The sequence below is a fragment of the Solanum stenotomum genome, chromosome 3 (assembly GCF_019186545.1).
Source record: "Solanum stenotomum isolate F172 chromosome 3, ASM1918654v1, whole genome shotgun sequence".
Classification (NCBI taxonomy): Eukaryota; Viridiplantae; Streptophyta; class Magnoliopsida; order Solanales; family Solanaceae; genus Solanum; species Solanum stenotomum.
In genome coordinates, this window is record NC_064284.1 from 35600292 (window position 1) to 35621267 (window position 20976).

Sequence of the window (20976 nt, forward strand, 5' to 3'; positions counted from 1 at the left end):
CATACAACTAAAACATAATTAAGTGATGAATGTGTGAACGAAACACACAGCCTTGCATCTATTGGCTTGGTTTAAACATTGGGTGTAGGTAATTTTTTACGGTTTACAGATTGCAAGACCAAGATACAGTCTGAGAAGAAAACTAAACTGTCTCTTTAACTAGCGAAGATGAGAACATATTTGATGGTTTTGTTTTTCCTCAGGCCACTGGCACTTCAGCCATTTCCTGCTCCACGGCTGCCACTTCAACGGGATAGTAGTGGTAGTGGAGTTCTCCAACATCGTCTCCTGATAGCTTCTTCCATCCATTTGGTCCGACATGATAAACTGAAATGATCCACGAGTTAATGACAAATATACAGAGACCACGGAACGAATATACAACAGAAAGACGGAGGAAAGCCAACTAATATTTGTATTTCCTCTTTTGTGGATGAGATTGCAAGAGACATACCACTAGCAACACCTCCACTAGCTCCATCACGGAATGTAGCATGATAAATAGCTCGTCTAGCCAACTCAGCTGCTTCTTCCACAGACAGATCATATCGGTACCTAGAGTGAAACAGCATAGGGAGGAAAATTAGAATTAGAGATAGGAGGCAAGAGTTCAGTGGTTTCCTAAAGTTAAAAATGTGTAACAAAGCTGTCAAAGTGATCAGCACAATAAATTATGCAGTCACTTTGAAACATCTGTAACCCCCCCCCCCCCCCCCCCCCCCCCCCCCCCCCCNCCTCCTCTCACCCTTCAGCGTATTGAGTAACCTTAGGGGCACAACACAACTCTCTCTTTGAGAAGACACTGAAGTAAAGTATACAGGTAAATGCATCTGATCTCATGTCTTTTGAACTTCAATATGCACACGCCATATACGAAAGACATGAGTATTATGATATCTGAAATCACCTTCGTCATACATATATGACGATTCTAGCTAACAATCATTCTCAAGTAGACACTAGGGGGAAACATGGAAAAGCTGATAAAGAAATGTGGAAGAGCACACCCATTATCCAAAACACCATAAGCATAAGGAGAACCAGATCCAACAGAGAATCTGTTTCCTTTAAGCCGTCCTCCCTCACTATCGACATAATATAGTCCTGGACCCTGCACAATCAAGTTTTTATATTAGTAAGAATACAGGAATTTGACATTCTGCAAACTGTACCAGCATTCATTTTTACTACCTTCTCATCCCAACCAGCAATCATAGTTCCAACAGACAAACCCATTCCACGGTAAGAATATAAAATGTTTGCCAGCAGCTTTGAAGCTCCAGTAACTGAAATTCTCCTTTTGTTTGCCAGCTCATGAAGACGGCACTGAATCACAAAAAAAAACAGTGACCAACTCTTCCAAAGTACAGGAAGCCAAAATCCTTACTACCTCTTATGAAAATAAAAAAAGAACTTCAGAACTTTCTTCTGCAAATGGGTCAGGGGTAGAGGATATATATGTTCCCCTAGGGGTGGCAAAAATATGCCCAACCCGACCCAACCCAGCTAGGTATGAATGGGTTGGGTTATAAACAAAATAGATATGGGTCATATTGGGTTGATCCCAAATAAACCCACTAAATATTGGGTAAAAATGGGTTAAGTTGGTGTAATTCAGCGGGTTAAAACTCTAGAAATAAGGAGATGAGGCAGTCGGAACCCATACAATTGCAGAACGGCAGAACCCATTCTCAGAACTCGGAATCAATTCCCTGCTCCAACGATCTCTATTCTCTACTTTCTTCTAGTAAGTTTCTTATCCTTTCCTTTCTTCTTAAGTCTTCCAATGGTTTCTCTGTTATTTGGGGCTTCTCCTCAAAGTATTTTGAAAAATATGTGAATAGAATGGTGAATAACACCCCTGTATAAGGCAGTAATGAAAGCCAGTACTATTGGACATCCATTTGTGGTATGAGTAATAAGAAGGTGATTTCCTTTTGGTCTGCTGAATAATGAAAAACTTTCCCAAAAAAATTAGCAGTACCCAGTACACATGATCTTAGGCGTATTTATATGCCTAAGGACCTAAAAATACCCATAAATAAGCCAAGTTTGAAATCAATTCGTGTTTGTTTATAGTCATTTAGAGTCATTTGATTTTATATGTACTAACCAGCATGATTAGTTGTGTAGGTGAGCTTAAATAGAGAAACGAGCATTGGAATGGACATTGGAGAACACAACAGATCCGAGTCGAAAGGAAGCAAGGAAGAAAAAGGAAGAAATGAATTTCAAGGCATAACCGTATCCTCTCCGCATCGCAGAATTTTATCTGGCTCGTGAAATATTTTCCAGACAGAAGACTCCGTGTACTCTCCGCATCACGGGAGAGGGGTTCTACTTTTTGTTCGCAAAAAAGCAATTTGGGATAGAACACTCCGTGGTGTGGCCGCGTCGCGGAGTAGGCCTTCTTGCCATAAAGTAAATCTGAGAAACACCTCCGCGTCGCGCCATAGCATGCCAGATTTGGCCGTTTCGACTTTAGTATAAATAGGTTAATATTTTATTTTATTAAAATATTCTTTTTCTGGGTTTGAAGAACGACGACTTGGAGAGCTATTTCATCATTTTTTAGGGTTCTTTCCTAAACTCTTTTACTTTCGATCTCTTTATGATAATTAAACATTGCTTGATCAAAACTATTGTTATGAGTAGCTAAATACCCTAGTTCTAGGGATGTGGCTACAGGATGATTGTAATTTATTGAGTTTTCATTGGGTTAATATTAATTATCCTATGAATCATTCTTATGTTCTTGTTTTTCGTATTTCGTGCCTGATCACTATTGAAATAAACACATTGTCCTAATTGAACTCGGGAGAAGAATAAGAGGATAGAACATGGGGCATAAGGAGCATGATTTTATCTTAATAATTGGTTAATTTGTATCGAGGATAGGGATATACCTAGAAACCATGCTTGGTCATTATACAGGAAGAAATCGTAATGCTCGGTACTTGGTCTAACCTATCCCCGCTCAACGATGTAGTTAGGTTGTCATTTATCGTAGGCGATTAGAGGTTGGGAGACCATAATCGTACATTTAACCCTGTGATCATTGATTCGATAGTTGATTAACATCCATTTAAATAATATAACTGCATGAATCCTGATAAGAGCTGCAGCCCTGGACTTTACCCAATCATTGTTTGAAACCCTTGAAATTGAATCGCGCTTGTTTAATTTTGGTTAACTCGTAGATTATTACATAAATCACTCTTGAAACCTTGATAACACTTGTGTTTAGCTGAAAGTATTGGAACAATCAAGTGATTCTAATCATAAGTCTCTGTGGGTACGATACCTGACTCTTTATAAGAGCCACTTTAATACTTGAACGACCACGTACACTTGCGTGTGCAATTTGGGCGCAACAAGTTTTTTGGCGCCGCTGTCGGGGTCTTTAGAATTAGGAAGTATTTGATTTTTTTTTATTTTTGAAGTTAAAAAGCAAGTGTTGACAACTTGATCTTAGCAATTCATTTTGCAGGTTGTGTTGAATTTCCAAACTGGAAGACGAACAGGGCTTGGTAGAACCTCTAGCTGAACCGGAAAGATTCGTTCACACTACCAGAGAAGGCAAAGAAGTCTCACTTACCCAGTCCCTCTTGTTGCTAGTGAACCAACATCTCCAGTAGCAAGAGTTGAGCAAGAGGAACCTGCAGTAATGGCTGAGATGAAAGTAAGAGACGTGGCAATCCCACATACCACCAATGTGACTTCTTGCATTCAGAAACTTGAAGTTGGTGGAAGGTTTGAACTGAAGCAGAGTATGGTGCAACTGTTGCACACTAATGGAGAGTTCACTGGTCTGTCGCACGAGGACCCAACAGTCCATATACAGAATTTCCGCGAGATCAGTGATACTTACACTCCAGCTGGAGTGAATGTGGATTATGTGAGGCTCACTTTATTCCCCTTTTCTCTGCTTGGAGAAGCAAAAAGATGGCTAAATTCTGCGTCTGCTAACTCTATTACATTCTGGGACGATCTTGCACACAAGTTCCTTATCAGATTTTTCCCATCTGGGAAAACAGCTAAGTTAAGGAGCGACATCTTGAGTTTCAGACAGAAAGGAGAAGAGAACTTGTACCAAGCTTGGAACAGGTTTAAATTGATGTTGATGAGTTGTCCACATCATCATCAGGCTAACGAGGTGTTGGTCCATACCTTCATTAAAGGATTGGAGTCTAACACCAAAATTTTACTTGATTCAGCTGCAGGTGGTCAGGCTTTGGAGAAGACTTATGCTGAGCTATTCACCTTGCTGAACAGGATATCACAGGGTAACCCCGAATGGAATGGAGGAGGAGCGAAACCTGTGATACAGAAAACTGCAAGTATGTTGGAAGTAGATGCAGTGACCAGTGTTATAAAAAGCACGCTTAAAGCGCAAAGCGAGGCGAAGCGCAGCCCCTGTGCTTTTATTTCCCGAAGCGAGGCGATATTGAAAAAGCGCTCGCTTCTACCGTTGAAGCGAGAAGCGCAAGAAAAGAAAAAGCGTGAAAAGGCGCGCTTAATTTGAAAAAGCGCTAATTAGGGTTTTTTTTTAAAAAAATTTAAGGTTTTTTTTTTTTTTAATAATTTCTGAAATCCTTTCGCGACTTCACATTATTTTTTTGGACTGCTGCAACTGCTACGGTAAGTTCTCTTCTTCTCTTCTTCTGCTCTTTTTCTTTGAGACTACTCTGCGACTTTTTTTTTTTCTATTTTTGGTTGCTGCTGTGTTTTTTTCTATATTCTTACTGCTGCCAGGGTATGTTCTCTTCTTCTCTTCTTCTTCTTCTTCTTCTTCTCGTCTTCTCTTCATCTCTTCTTCTCTGTGATGCTGCTGCGACAGATCTGCTACTTTTTGGTTGCTGCTGTTTCTTTTTTCAATTTATATACTGCTCTGTTTTTTTCCAATTCTTTTGCTGCTCTGTTTTCTTTTTTATTTCTATACAGTGACTGTGATCAGTGATGTGTGTATACTTGTTGCTCTGTTTTTTTTTATTTCAGTACAGTGTGATCAGTGATCAGTAATCAGTGATGTGTGTTAAGTGTGTATGCTGGTTGCTGCTCTTAAATCTTAATAGTCTTTATTTTTCTTACTTAGTTTATTTGTTGTTTTGTTACTAAGTGACACTTCTTTTTTGCTTGTAGTAACTAGTGAAGTTGTATTTTCTTATTCAAAATGTGACAAAAAAGGGATCCGGCTTGGGCGTATGGAACTCCTATGGGTAGTAACACAAAAGTCAAATGTATCTTTTGTAATGAGACATACAATGGTGGAATATTTCGTCACAAAAGGCATCTTATCGGTGGCTAAAGAGATGTAAAAGTATGTCCAAATGTCCTGGATAAAGTGAAGGAAGAGATAAAAGAATATTTGTTGAAGAAATATGAGTTTAAAACTCAAATGAACCATGAAGTATCCATGGTTAATCTTATTGATAATGATGAAATGGATGATGATGAAGTTGAAGTGAATATGCCAATGGGGCCTACCTCAAAGCATCAAAGGATGCCTTCAAGTAGTGGGAGTGGATCTTCCATCAATAACACTATCAAGGGTCCTATGAATCTCTATTTTTCGCAAAAACCAAACGAAAAGAGAAAAGGTGGACCTATTGACTTAGAATCTTCTAGAAAGAATTTGAGGGATTGTGTTGTATCCGCTTTTGCTAGGTGGATGTATGATGCAGGGCTTCCTTTCAATTGTGTTAATTACACCGAGAGTTTTGGTGAATTCATTGAGGCAGTCGGCCAATATGGCCCTGGAATGAAGCCCCCCACCTATCATGAGGTAAGAGTTCCTTTTCTAAAAAAGGAGGTGGAAAAGGCAAACAAGATAGTAGAAGAACATAAGGTTCAATGGAAAACGTATGGTTGTTCCATTATGATGGATAAATGGACAGCAAGGAATGGAAAATGGTCATTAATGTTTTGGTGAATTCTCCAAGAGGGAGTGTGTTCCTTGAATCTTATGATGCTAGTGACTCTTCTACCGATTCTAATAAGATGTTTAACTTGTTTGAGAAGACTATCACGAAGATAGGTGAGGAAAATGTGGTACAAGTTGTGACTGATAATGCAAGTGAGAACAAAAAAGCGGGTAACATGTTGAAGGGAGTGTTCCCACATATTTTCTGGACTCCTTGTGCTGCTCACTGTATCAACTTGATGTTTGGTGACATTTTCAAAGAAGCCCCATATTCTACAGGTAAACTTGAGTCTTGATATTTAATTTTCTTTTTTAAACTTCATGTTAGTTTTCGTTAAGATACATGCTTATATCAATCAAAGGGCACTGTTGTTGAATATGATGAGGAGATACACAAAGCAAAGAAATTTGGTAAAACCCGCCAAGACAAGATTCACAACAACTTTTTTGACTTTGTATAGTTTTTATAAGCAAAAGAAAAATTTGAGAACTTTGTTTATGTCAACTGAATGGAATGAGAGTATCTATTCAAAGGAAACTCTTGGTAAAGAAGTTGTGAGACACATCATTAGTCCATATTTTTGGAATGACGTTGTTCAAGCACTCAGAGTTGGTGGTCCTTTAATTCATGTACTTCGTATGGTGGATGGGGAGAAAAAACCACCAATGGGTTACATTTATGAAGCCATGGACAGGGCCAAAGAAAGTATTGAAAAGGCATTCAATTATGATACAAGGAAATATAAGAGTGTTTTTGAAATCATTGATGCAAGGAGGACAGATCAACTTCATCAACCTTTGCATGCAGCGGGACACATTTTGAACCCAGGGCTCTATTATAAAAATAATGACATGAAGACTTTAACTGAAGAAGTGTGGCAGGGATATCATAAATGTGTTGAGAGGATGATCCCAGATAAAAATTTGCAAGACAAAATAGGGGAGGAGCTTGGTGTGTACATGAAAGCTGATGGGCAACTTGGAATTGAATCAGCCATTAGAGCTAGAACCTTAAGGTCACCAGGTGAGAATTTCATCTTTTAATTGTGTTTAAAGCTTCAACTTTTAAGTTATTACACATCTTTTAAAATAACTCTTCTACAGTTGAATGGTGGATGCAATATGGTCATAATGTCCCAAACTTGCAACAGTTTACTATTACAGTGCAAAGTTTAACTTGTAGTGCATCCGGTTGTGAGAGAAATTGGAGCGTGTATGAACATGTGAGAAACTACATTACATTATTACTAAATTAAATGGTATCTTAATCATCCTAAGTCCTCCTATTAATTACTTTCTACTATGTGCAGATTCATAGTAAAAAGAGAAATAGGCTTGAGTTGACACGCCTCAATGATCTAGTGTTCATCAAATATAATAGAACATTGGTGCATCGTTACAATGCTCGTAATACCATTGATCCAATTTTGTTGGATAGTATTGATGAGGCTAATGAATGGTTAACCGGAGCACCCCAAGATCACCAAGATGAAGAAGTGTACGAAGGAGAAAGTCTCACTTATGGTGATGTTTCTATGGCAAGTGGTGTTGAGGAGAATATTTATGATTTTAGGGGGAGTACTTTAAGGGGCAAGGAAAGAGGAGCTCGAGGTTCCAGTTCAAGTGGAAACCTTGTTGATGAGACCTCTGATGATGAAGAAGATGATGACCAAGTAGAACCCTTGGTTATGGCACTTGAAGAGTTTGAGGATCTTGTTGAAGAATAGGAGTTTGATCCTTTTGTGATTTAACTATGTTTTTGCTTTATATGTTATGACTTATGAGGATTATTGACTATCTATTTACTTTTAATCTAAGAATATATTACATATATTCAGTTATTTAATTTATTTATTTTTTTATGCTAAATATCGCTTTACTTAAAAAAAGTGTGTGCTTCGCTTCTCACTTCAGGGCTCGTCGCTTTTTTCCGCTTCTCGCTTCCCAAAACACTTGGCAGTGACTGCATTAACAACACAGATTGTTGCGATGCAAAACATGAACACCCACTTCAGCAATCTATCATTGGGACAACAGCCTGCTTAGGTGAATGTAGTCCAACAATCACCAACTTGGTGTGAAATTTGTGGAGGTGGTGATCATAGTGCAGAGGTATGTGGTGCAAACCCGGATTTTGTGAATTTTGTAGGGAATGCACAACGAGGAGGAGGCCAGCAAAACTATGGAAATTCTTATAATCCTAGTTGGCGTAACCATCCAAATTTCTCATGGGGAGGTTATCACAATCAGGCCCAAGGTCAAAATCAATATAGACCCAGGGAAATGCACATGGGTATCAACAACAGGCCCCACGGGAGCAGCCAAATACGCAGTTTAGTAATATGAGCATGGAAGAGATGCTGAAAAAAGATTATGGTTGATCAAGCTTAGTTAGTTGTTGATGTGAGAAATAATCAGCTAGCTACATAGAATCTGGAGAAACAATTCGAACAGTTTGCTAGCGCCCAGAACTCACGACCGCAAGGAGGTTTGTCGGGAAACACTGATCCAAATCCCAAGCAGGTAAATGCGGTACGTACGCGCAGTGGTTTGCAGTTAGAGGAGTTGGCTCCAAAGAAGAGAAATATTGAATCTGTGAGTAAAGAGAGTGAACCTAAGGAAAGTGAGGTTGTTGGACAAGAAGAAAAAGTGCAACCAATAGTGAAACCACCTCCTCCATTCCCTCAAAAGTTCAAGAAACAGAAGGAGGATGAATAATTTGGTAAGTTTCTCTCTCTTTTGAAACAAGTTCATATTAACTTGTCATTGGTAGATTTTTTGCATGGTATACTTAGGTATGCTAAATATGTGAAGGAGATAGTGGCAAACAAAAGGAGGCTGACTGAATATGAGACTGTAGCACTTATTGAGAGTGCAGCTCCCGAATCCAAAATAAGTTGCCCACCAAACTGAAAGATCTGAGTAGCTTTACGGTCCAAATCACTATAGGGCAGAGCATCCATGCGCGAGGATTGTGTGATCTACGAGCCAACATAAATTTGATCGCAAATTCGTTGTATAAAAAGCTAGGGTTGGGTAGTCCTACACCGACTACCATCATCTTACAGTTGGCTGATATATCTATTGCTAGGCCTGAAGGTGTTGTAGAGGATGTCTTAGTGCAAGTGGGATCGTTGATATTCCTAGTAGACTCCGTAGTGCTAAATTTTGAGCCAAATTCTGAGGTCTCATTCATCTTAGGAAGACCTTTCTTGGCTACAGGGCGTGCCATGATAGATGTACCAGCTAGGTAACTCACTACGCGGGCACATGATAAAGTGGAGGTTTTCGATGTGTACAAGGCATTGAAGCTCCCACCTGTATATGAAGAGTTGTCTGCAATAACGATTATAGATCTTGAGGCAGAGGCTCGATATATTGCGTCCAAGGACCCGTTAGAGCAAGTGCTAGTAGGAGATGATATCTATGGGGATGCTGAGGCACAGGAAATGGTACAATTTCTTGATGTAGCACTTGTAGACACATCAAGAGATCACTGGGAGCCTTTGAACAGAGTGTTGGGTCCTCCACCCAAGCCCTCCATTGAAGAAGCACCCAAGCTGGAGTTAAAAGCATTGCCAGCCCACCTCAGGTATGCATTTTTGGGTGAAGATAAAACTTTACCAGTTATTTTGTCTGCAGCATTGTCTGAAGCACAGGTGGAAGCAGCATTAAGTATCCTGAGGAAGAGAAAATCAGCATTAGGTTGGCAAATGTCTGATATTCATGTTATCAGTCCCGCATTGTGCATGCATAAAATATACATGGAGGAAGGGCATAAGCCAAGTGCATAACACCAACGGAGACTGAATCCAGTGATGAAGGATGTGGTAAGAAAAGAGGTGATCAAGTGGTTAGATGCAGGGATCGTGTACCCCATATCAGATAGTAAATGGGTGAGTCTGGTACAGTGTGTGCCCAAGAATGGCGGAATGATGGTGGTAACTAATGAGAAGAATGAATTGATCCCCACAAGGATAGTAACTGGGTGGTGTATCTGCATGGACTACAGGATGTTGAATGATGCCACTAGAAAGGACCATTACCCGATGCCTTTTATTGATAAGATGTTCGATAGATTGGCAGGGCAAGAATATTATTGCTTCCTGGATGGCTACTCAGGTTATAATCAGATTGTTATTGCACCAGAGGACCAGGAGACGACTACCTTCACTTGTACGTATGGCACCTATGCATTCAAGCACATGCCATTCAGATTATGCAATGCACCGGCGACATTTCAGAGATGCATGATGGCAATCTTCCATGATATGGTGGAGGATTTTGTTGAGGTGTTTATGGATGAGATGGTATTATATCATGTACCCCAGGAAGCAATAATATTCTTGCCCTGTCAATCTATCCAACATCTGATCAATAAAAGGCACCGGGTAATGGTCCTTTGCACCAGGTAATGGTCCTTTCTAGTGGCATCATTTAACTTCCTGTAGTCCATGCAGATACGCCACCCAGTTACTGTCCTTATGGGGATCAATTCATTCTTCTCATTAGTTACCACCGTCATTCCGCCATTCTTGGGACCGGACTCACTTATTTACTATCAGATATGGGGTACATGATCCCCGCATCTAACCACTTGATCACCTTTTTTCTTACCACATCCTTCATCACTGGATTAAATCTCCGTTGGTGTTGTGCACTTGGCTTATACCCTTCCTCCATGTAGATTTTATGCATGTACAATGCGGCACTGATACCATGAATATCAGACATTTGCCAACCCAAGGCAGCTTTTCTCTTCCTCAGGATACTTAATGTTGTTTCCACCTGTGCTTCAGACAATGCTGCAGACAAAATAACTGGTAAAGGTTTATCTTCACCCAAAAATGCATACCTCAGGTGGGCAGGCAATGCTTTTAACTCCAGCTTGGGTGCTTCTTCAATGGAGGGCTTGGGTGGAGGACCCAACACTCTGTTCAAAGGCTCCCAGTGATCTCTTGATGTGCCTACAAGTGCTACATCAAAAAATTGTACCATTTCTTGTACCTCAGCAACCCCATAGATATCATCTCCTATTAGCACTTGCTCTAACGGGTCCTTGGACGCAATATATCGAGCCTCTGCCTCAAGATCTATAATTGTTATTGCAGACAACTCTTCATATACAGTTGGGAGCTTCAATGCCTTGTACACATCGAAAACCTCCACTTTATCATGTGCCCGCATAGTGAGTTGCCTAGCTGCTACATCTATCATGGCACACCTTGTAGCCAAGAAAGGTCTTCCCAAGATGAATGGGACCTCAGGATCTGGCTCAAAATTCAGCACTACAAAGTCTACTAGGAATATCAACTATCCCACTTGCACTAGGACATCCTCTGCAACACACACTACTGAAAACCTTTTATGTGAGTTTTACTAATATTAAAAATTTCAAGAGAACTCTAGTAACTGGTCTCACAACTCAAAACCCCTTTTCTGGATCGAGAATTAATTGAAGATAAACAAAAAAAAATTTACTTTTTTCAGAAATTGATGGAAAATACAGATCAAGTCAAAGAGTTGATCGAAGTCAGTTCTACAAGCAAGAAGAGCTTAAGGTATGGGATCAATTTTGGAAGTTACCACTTGACCTTAATCTAGGTTATTTGGCTGATACTTCAAATTTAAAGTGTCACCTAGCTAAGCATCATATTAATGTGTCAAAATCAGGTCGTTATCCAGTTGTGAATAATGAATTGTTTCGTGAATTGATTGCGAAAGCTATAGCAAGGCATAACTTACCTTTTGCATTCGTGGAATAGGAAGGTATAAGGGAGATCCTTAGTTTCTTGAATCCTACTATCAAAGCTATTTCAAGAAATACTTCAAAGATTGATGTTTTGAAATTATATCAAAAGCAAAAAGAAAAAAGTTCACTAAGAAATTGCAGAAATTCCTAGTAGAGTATGCTTAACTACTGATTTGTGGACATCAATTACCTTAAATGGTTATTTCTGTTTGACGGCTCATTTTGTTTATTTGAATTGGATTTTGAAAAAGAGGGTTTTGATATTCTGCCATGTGCATCCTCCACATGTCGGTCAAGTTTTGGAACCGACATTGATAAACTTTTTGAAGGAATGGGGAATCGAGAAGAAAATACTCTCGATAACATTAGATAATGCAAGTTACAATGAGAAAATTGTGGATAATTTGAAAAAGCACTTGAACTTGATGTATTCTTTGGTATGTAATGGGGACTTTGTCCATATTTGTTGTACAAATCACATTCTAAATCTGATTGTGAAAGCAGGTCTAAAGTCAATAGAGGCATCAATCTTTAACATAAGAGAGAGCATTAAATATGTGAAAGGTTCTGAGTCTAGTGTCACGGACTTAGACTTCAACTAAGTACACCGTGTGGCACTTGACAACTTGCTCACGAATCTTTCACGATTTTGCAAGTTCAAGTAAGCTTTTTTCAAACTAGACCGCTAAGGGAATGAAGAAAGACACAAGAGAACTACTTAAGAAGGTTTTTGTATTGCTCAAGACTTGGAAGATTTGCTTGATTCTTGCTTGATGAATTTACAAATGGTTGTCCCTCTATTTATACTACTAACTTAGGGGTTAATATGTAAATAATAATTGTGAAGCAAGTCCCTAGATATTTACAAATAAGTCCTCCTTCTATAATTCTCTATATAACTAGAAGATTTCAAGGACCTTCCATGCAAATCCATGGAATTCTAGAATNTGTTTGCACCTAGTGGGTTTCGAACTTGAGACCTTGAAAGGGAGCAAACCCCAAGGCTCAAGTCAATTGCCAGCAGACCAACCCCTGAGGGTTTATATAACTAGAAGATTTCAAGGACCTTCCATGCAAATCCATGGAATTCTAGAATCTACCATTGGAAATCCCTACATTTCTCTACAATCTTCCAGCAAGGACTAGTTTTCTTTTCTATGTAAGCTTCCACATAGACAACTTTATGCCATGTGGCACTTACGTGGCGCTTATGTAGTGTGATAATGTGGCGGATCGTCACACTCTCCCCCACTTGATATTGCGACGACCCAGCGCATTATTGTTGCATAAACTCTAAGATCTTATATTTGAATAGCCACAAGTCCTCATTTCATTCCCATGTAGCTTCTTCCGATGATTTACCCTTCCAATAGACATGGAACACGACAACGACTTCTTGTCTCTATCTCCCTCAAAACTTGTAGTGGTTTTCAAGAACATCGGCCCTTCCTTTTTTAACCCCTTTACAAGTTGTATAGCCAAAAGTTGTGTTTGCCCTTGTGTCTTTGGTACCTTAACTGGGGCACCATACGTGATCCTTCTCGCTCCATGGCCAAGAGTCGTTGGAGATAGGGATCGATCATTGTGTGACATTTCTGGAAGAACTCTTGCCCAAGAATTATGTCAAAGATGTCTAAAGGAACAACAGTAAAGTTGGTTTTACCTTGCCACTTGCCTAACGTAATGCTTACTCCATGAGCGACTCCGCACACGAGAGTTAGTGGTGTGTTGAGTGTTGACCGTCTTGAGGTGGGTGTTACTTGGACTATAACTCAACCCCAACTTTGTTGTTGCGGTCTTGGTCATGACGTTGGCCTCCGCACCTGTGTCGACCATAGCACGAGTGGGTCGTCCATTGATCTTAATGTCTACATATTGTATGTTGTATTCTTTTGACTTCTTTGATTGCTTTGTGATAGCTCTGCATAGTCCAATCATGCCAAACTACGTCGTGCCCGAACCTTGCCCTCATTCTTGTGCATCTCTCTCCCACCATTCCCGTAATATGGCACCAAGGTTCTTCAGTTTAGGGCATCTTGCATAGCCATGCGGCCCACCACATATGTAGCAATTGTTTCCTTCCTCTCAGCATCGCTTTGACATCCAAACTTCTTGCCATCAGACTTAGAGGTGTCATGATTCTTGGGATGTGGCTACTGTTCCTTTCTTTTGCCACGATCTCCCCCACCTTGGTTCTGACTACCTCTCATCTCCTCTCCTCTCCTCTCCTCTACCTTTGTCATGCTTGTCATGCCTAAAGTCTGTCAAAGTTTTGGCCTGCATGATGGTTTCATCAATAGTCCTAACATGTCCACGTTCCAACTGCGTCTTGGCTCATCCATGTGGAACAACATATCTTTATTCATGAGATTGGGAATTCGGAGCATGAGGGTGGTGAACTTATGCTCGTATGTTTCATATTTGCTTCAATTCTCTAAATCAGTGATTTACCTCATAGATGACGTTGTTGGGAAAGAAGGCCTTCTTGAATTCGACTCGAAATTGCTCCCATGTGTTGATGGTGCAAAGCCCATTCCCTATTTCTGACTCCTTTTGCTTCCATCATAGCATGGCCATTTCCGAGAGGTATAATACGACAGTGTTGATCTTGTTCTTGTCGCTCTTCACTTTGTTACACTTGAGTAATTCTCCAAGTGCCAAAGGAAATTCTCCACCTTTTGCGCGCTTCACGAGCGCCTTTGAACATCGATGGCTTGGGAGCCTCAATATTGGCCTCCCTGTGATCCTGTCTCCATTGCACGTCACAGATCCTGAAGCTTCAATTTCTCGAGCGCTTCCAAGTTCCATCTCGGCCTTCCTGGTTTCAATTGTGCTTAATGCATCCATGAGCCAACACTCCAAGGAAGTGATGATTTCCTTCCTCTCATATTTTGCATCCTTACACCCCTCCAACTCCTTACGGATACTGTCATTCTCCTCTATGATCCTAGTGTGACGACCCAACTTCACCCTAGAGGGTTGACATAACGCCATTCTAACTTTATAGATTGTATCAAGAATCTTCGATTGAAGTTGACTGCGAAAGTACATCAAGACGTGCCTACGAGATGGAACTACACTTTTCTTATGCTTGAGAGTGCTATTCCATATCGTTGGCCTTTTTTGACTTCAAGTTACTTGATGCAGATTTTGAATGTTGTCCTTCAGAAATGGATTGGAATAAGGCAGAAACAATAGCCAATTCCTAAAGCCTTTTGATGAAATCACTACTCTATTTTCGGGAAATCAATATCCAATGGCCAACTTGTTTTCTCATTAAGTGTGGAAAATTGACTTGTTGATAATGGAGAGAAAAATAGTCAACATTCTGATATTAAAGAAATGGTGGAGGAAATGGAAAAGAAATTTACAAAGTATTGGCAAGAGTATACTCCAGTTTTGTCTTTGGCAGTCGTTCTTGACCCTCGATACAAGTGGAAATTCGTGAAATTTTGCTTTTCAAAACTTGACTCTTTGACTTGTAATGAAAAGGTGAAGGCTGTTGAAGATAATTTGCACCAATTGTTTGAGTACATGAAATCTCCAGCATCTAGTAGTGCATTGGTGGGAAGTACAGTTGATGAATGTGATACTGAGATGAGAGATGAAATGGATGAATTTCATTTGTTTGCAAGTCAGACATAATCTAATTCGGAAAAAACACAATTACAACTATATTTGGAACAGCAAGAGCATGTACTTGACTGCAAGGGGAATGCTAATCTAGATGTACTCAAATTTTGGAAAGATAACATGAATAGATATCCTGAGCTATCACTGATGGCAAAAAATGTTTTAAGTATACCTATTAGTACTGTTGTGTCTGAATCAACGGTCAGCATTGGAGGACGAGTAATTGGAAGATATCGAAGTTCAATCTTACCGGAAAATGCAGAAGCCAAGTTGTGTGCTCAAGATTGGCTCTATGGACATGGAGGTATAATTTACTCATGTTGATATGTATTATGACATTTTTTTTCTTTACTCTTTCTATGTAGTTATCAATTCTGTTTTGTCTATTTATAGCGGCTGATGATTCTGATTAAGATGATATTGCAATTGATGTGGAGAGCTAGCTGCTAGGTTTTGAATGCTAATCATCGTTATTGCAATCGTTAGTAACTTAGTATATCCTCCTAGATTTGATTTACTGTCTAGAGTAGGCTATGAACAATGTAGATTCTAGGAAATGCACCTTTGCACTTGACTAAAAGATTGACATATTTTCATATAACAAACAACACAGAAGCTGTCAATTGTCAAGTTGCATTCCTTGTGTTTCTCAATTTTATTGGAAGGGTGGTGTTCAGAGGGGATGTAACTGAAATTTTGACTACTAGAGTTCCAGGTTTCCAGTTGCATGGGTTCTGCCTCTCTATTCATGATAAGGACAGATTGATCTTCGGTTGTTTGCTTCAAACTTTGTTAGTACAATCTGGTGTAACTAGGAGATCATTCCTTGAAGAATCTAACACAGTCTAGAGCAATCAGTCACTTAACTCTACAAAGATATTGAATTAAGACATGTTCTTTCTAGCTTTGAAAGGTGTATTATGACGAATTCATTTTTATCTTGATTGTACTATAAGATAAAAAGGTCAAAACAACAACAACAAATCCAATTTAATCTCACAAGGTGGGATTTGGGGAGAGTAGAATGTATGTAGACCTTACCCCTACCTTATGGAGATGAGTTATGTGCCAGCCGAGAAACGACCTCAGGTCGGTTCCGTCGCAGGGTACTATTCCACCACTGGTGCTTGATTATACAAAGGTCAAAGCATCAAAAGAATTTATGTAGCCACTGACTCACTGCTCATAACATGTTTGCACAGCTAGTGTGCAACTTCAGTTCATAAAGTTCTTCTACAAATACAGGAGCATACAGTAGCTTTAGTTTAGTACCTAATGCAGGTGATCAGAGTAGCTCTTTCAACTCAAAGTTTTCTCCAACTAACTTGAGCTCAGTACACTCGACAAAAACTTGATACCACCTACAGTGCATCCATTCTTGATGTCTCATAATTAGGCCATTTGTTGAGTTAAATCGATCACTTGTTGACATAATTTGCAATATGATAAACTCTGTGTTGTCAGGATCTTGCAAATGTTGGAGCCACCAAGAAGTCAACTTCTGTATTTTGGTATTGACAAAGCCTATTAAGGGGGAACTTGGGCAGGAAAATCAAGAGAAACTGAAAGAAGATTATGATCAAGTGTACCCGAAAGCTGATATATTTAGGCTAGAATACTTCATTTGATTTTGTGTTGGGAGAGCTTCTTTTTTTGTGGGATTGAATTTTTTATTATCATAAACTAGTTTCAGAGCTTAAGCAGTATCGCTTAGTTTTTTTTTTGTCTGTGTGTAGTCTATTTTTCTCATACAATATGTTTATATTGTTTGTAATGACTTTGTTTTGTATTCCAGCTGGCTCTTTGTTCATAATTAATCTTTGGTATCTCCATCTTTGTATTTAAATTTTAGTCATCATCTTCCTTTAAATTAAAGGAGGAAGTTGGGTGAATCTGTTGGGAAAGATTGTTGCTTTCACTGGAAGTGAATATGTTGAAAAGTAAAGGAGGAAGTTGGGTCAAGTTGGGCGGGTTGGGTTATGACCCGTTACTTGACCTGTTTTGACCCAACCCCTTTGGGACCCAAGTAAATTTGGGTTGGGTTGGGTTGGGTTGGGTCTTGACCCATTTTAACCCATCTAATTTTAACCCAACCCATCCAATTGCCACCCCTACGTTCCCCCCAATCCCCTACCCTTATTTCTGAATAAGCACAATTAGACTTCAAAGTCAGGAGACCTTAATCTGCAGAATGAAAGATGGCCAACAGAAGGGGGCTTAGTCTTGAAGAAACTAACCAGAAAGAGACTTTCAAAGAACCAGTTCTCTAACAGGCAGGGAGTAAAAAATTTCCAATCATCGATCCTGACCAAACCTAACACCACTTAAATTTAGTCATTTCTTTCCTTTTACCTCTTCAATGTAGTCATATTTTCATTCTTACTATTAGCTTATACTCTACCTTTTTCCTTTCTCTTTTTTACTATTGAGTGAAGGGAGAACATAGCCATCCTAGATAAATATGTGCAGTCAGAAGCATTAAAATTCTCTAGAATACAGGGTCTCTGACTCTCTGTAATGTAGAGAGGTCCAGAATTGATCTATATCAAGTACTCCCCTGGCAAAAATGGGTAAATACAGCAACTCGGAAAAGGAAGCATAAGTATTTTATAACCAAATACCTTGATTCCCAGGTTTCTATGCCAGAATTGGCAGTCAGCAGCCCCACCAGCCATTGTGCCAAGCATATATGGATTAATTTCAATGATTTTCTTCACAGATTGAGATGCTGCAAAATATTACAAGGAAAGGAAGATATTTCTTAAAAGGTCAGGCCAAATCAAAAGAACTGCAATAGATCAAGAAATAACACTTAAAAGAGTATTTGTATCGTCCAAACAAAGTAGAAGTGTATTTTACCTAAATTTGGAATTCACATTCCTCTAGTGAAGAACTTGACAGTCAACTATGACACACCCAAAACTAAAACATATCCAAGTCTCGTATAGCATAACTCCATAACACAACCTATAAAAGTTGAAGTTAATTAAAGTTTTGTTTCAGGTACCCAATAAATCAGACTTTTCTTTTCTGATCAATAAGAAATCAGATTATGTCTCTATTTATCCAAACACCTTGCTGCTTAAGACAATAATTCCAAGTTCTAGTCATTGTACCAATAACTATAGTGACATTGACAACAGAACCATACTCTTAAAAAGGTATAGCATATGACATAAACTTGAATAAGCCACAGAAGAAATTTTGTAGAACGTGGAAATTTTTAAAACCAATAACATTTTATGCTCAAACCGGGTAAATATAGCTTCACTTGCACCCAAAAAGAAAAAAACTCAATCATGAAAATAATGAGGTCTTGCATGTCCCGTATCAAGTCATTTGGCAGGGGCACAGGGTAGGCAGCAAGGTCACAACAGTCATTGACAAATGGATGCTCATAACAGTAGAAGAGTTGATAAGTAATTAAAGAATTTCTTCACATTGTTTAACATAAAGACAATAATGAGCAAAGGGGTTTACATATATATCCTCCCATGCTAGCCCGAGAATCAGCAGCAACCATGACACCTCCTTTAAAAATGAAAGCAAGGGTTGTGGTTCCCTTCGCAGGCTTCACCATTTGGATTGCTTCTTTTTGAAAACCATCAAACTAAAAGAACATACAGGATAAAAAGTAAACATAGTTAGAGATTTAGGACTTCATAGATCCCCAATTAATTTAATATAATCGGACACAACAGAAAAATAGTCAGACTCACATTAGCAGTATTAGGAAGATGGAATGATGGAGAATTCGAAATTCCATCAAACAGCTCAGAAGACTCCCCTCGAAGTGGGGCACTTGGTTCAAGTCCGCTAAAATCGATCTTCATCATTTACAACCTTTAGCTACAATAATTGATAAATCAAATACATTTCACTCTGTAATACTTAACAATCATGGTAGACAAAAAAATTGATTGATTATTAAGAGAGAACCTAACTATCAAAGCTTTCTAACGTACTAAACTTAACTCAAGATATTCCATATAGCCTCAGTAGGATTAAAGCGAGCAATTGATATCAAATGCTGATAGTTCATAGTTAGAAACCAAAAATGGTTACTGATAATAGGAAGGTTTGGGATATAAGGATCAGATGTTAATGAAGTGGCTTAATGGTCGATAAAGTGGGTTGAGAACATGAGGTACGGGGTTCAAATTCGAGCGGAGACCAAAACTACTAGGTGATTTCGGTGCATACAAGTTGTCCCAGACAGCACGGTTATCAACATAAATAAGGGTTAAAATTTTTAACAAGGACAAACCTAAAGATTATTTATTCCTATCAGGTTATTAATATTTATCAATTCCATAGCTCAAAAAGCATCATAAAAAATTTCCCTCTTTCATGGCATCATACTTCTTTTATCTGTGCTTCTGAGAATAGTTCTCAAAACATTGCTTACTAACACCCTAAGGCAACTGACTACACCATCAAAAATTTCAGTATCATTATAACATGGCAAGCAAAGCAACAAGGGCGGCTAGTGCCTTTAAGCCCAAAAAATAAGGCTCAAATTTACAAATCTTCCAAAGAACCAAAAAAAAACCCCAAATTCAGTTCGAAAAAGGAAGCTCAAATACGAAAACATACCCAAAATGCACAAAAAAAGAAATAAATTCGAGCAAGAAGCAAGGCAAGATTAAACGAAGAACCAAAAGCACTGAACAGCCAAAAGATGAAGCAGATACATACATAAAAAAGACGACCAGATCTGATGAAGGCGATGTCAAATGAGCTAATTGAGGTGTGGGTGACAAAAAAGTCTTAAAATTAAAATTGGTGACAAAAAAAAATTGACCAAGTCAAACCTGTTCTTAATTAGTGATTAAGATAATTAGGGACTAAAGTGTAATATTTAAAACTTCTAAACTTTTAAAAACATTCAAATAAACCCATTCCAATTGTCTTTCTTTTTCTTTGCAACAGCAGCTTGAAGCCCATTTCTTTCTTCCTTGCAACAGCTTGTAAGCGAGAGGGACGACATTGTTGCGAAAATATTGTTGGTGACTTCCAATACCTTCGTCTTGGTCTTCTTCGTCATAGCCGTCTTCTACCTCAAGGTAACACTCTTTTTTTTTCTTTCATTGTTAGGGTTTTGAGATGGTAAAGATTGAAATTTCATTGGGTTTTATTAGGCCTTCTTTGTTTTTAGCATATGGAAGTTTGTGGGTTTAACGATTTTGCTTGGTAGGATTTTCTTGGGGAAAAAAATGTGGGTCTTTTACACAAGATTTGTGTGCTTTCATTGATCCTTCTATTGTTTTTTTGTTTGTTATCTATGTGGAGTTGTTCTTATCTTCTTCTATGTGTGATTGATGGCTCTTTAATGTTTGCATTTTAATGTTTTGCCCTGTTTTAGGTTCTTGTTTCCTGTAGAAAAAAAGAATTTGGTTGCTTTTGAGGTAAATGTTTGAGACATTAGAGGTGTCTTTCTTGGACCTTTAATTGTTGCTCATCTTATGGAGAATGTTGTTCTTAGAGATCATTTATTTTTATTAGTCTTAAGTTAGTTTGATCATTGGTTGTATTATAGTTACTAGTAACATATTCATTTTTTTCAAGCCTATGGTTTTGTTCATGATTTAAGAGGAGAAGTGTAGTATGGTTTTGTCACTTCCTGATGTTGTTGTTACCTTATTTTATAGTATGCTTTGTATACAAC

At 38.7% G+C, this 20976-nt stretch overlaps 1 protein-coding gene across 1 annotated transcript; it reads right to left on the reverse strand.

Annotated features, from left to right (window-relative positions):
* LOC125857447 (proteasome subunit beta type-5-like) lies at positions 1-19188 on the reverse strand. Its single transcript, XM_049537039.1, has 7 exons — positions 19028-19188; positions 18789-18918; positions 17930-18036; positions 1192-1326; positions 1008-1111; positions 455-555; positions 1-327 (listed from the first exon to the last, which is right to left on the reverse strand). Exons 1-7 carry the CDS (start codon positions 19142-19144, stop codon positions 200-202), a joined length of 822 nt encoding a protein of 273 aa, XP_049392996.1. The 5' UTR covers positions 19145-19188; the 3' UTR covers positions 1-199.
* Positions 19189-20976: the final 1788 nt, after the last annotated feature.

What these genes read in the sequence shown, in the direction of transcription:
- LOC125857447 (XM_049537039.1), bottom strand. Translation starts at nt 19,144, where the DNA reads ATGATGAAGATCGATTTTAGCGGACTTGAACCAAGTGCCCCACTTCGA. An exon ending in TAGCATGGGAGGATATATAT is followed by an intron (nt 18,037 to 18,788) that starts GTAAACCCCTTT and finishes AATATTTTGCAG; the next exon opens with CATCTCAATCTGTGAAGAAA. An exon ending in ATAGAAACCTGGGAATCAAG is followed by an intron (nt 1,327 to 17,929) that starts GTATTTGGTTAT and finishes TTTGTGATTCAG; the next exon opens with TGCCGTCTTCATGAGCTGGC.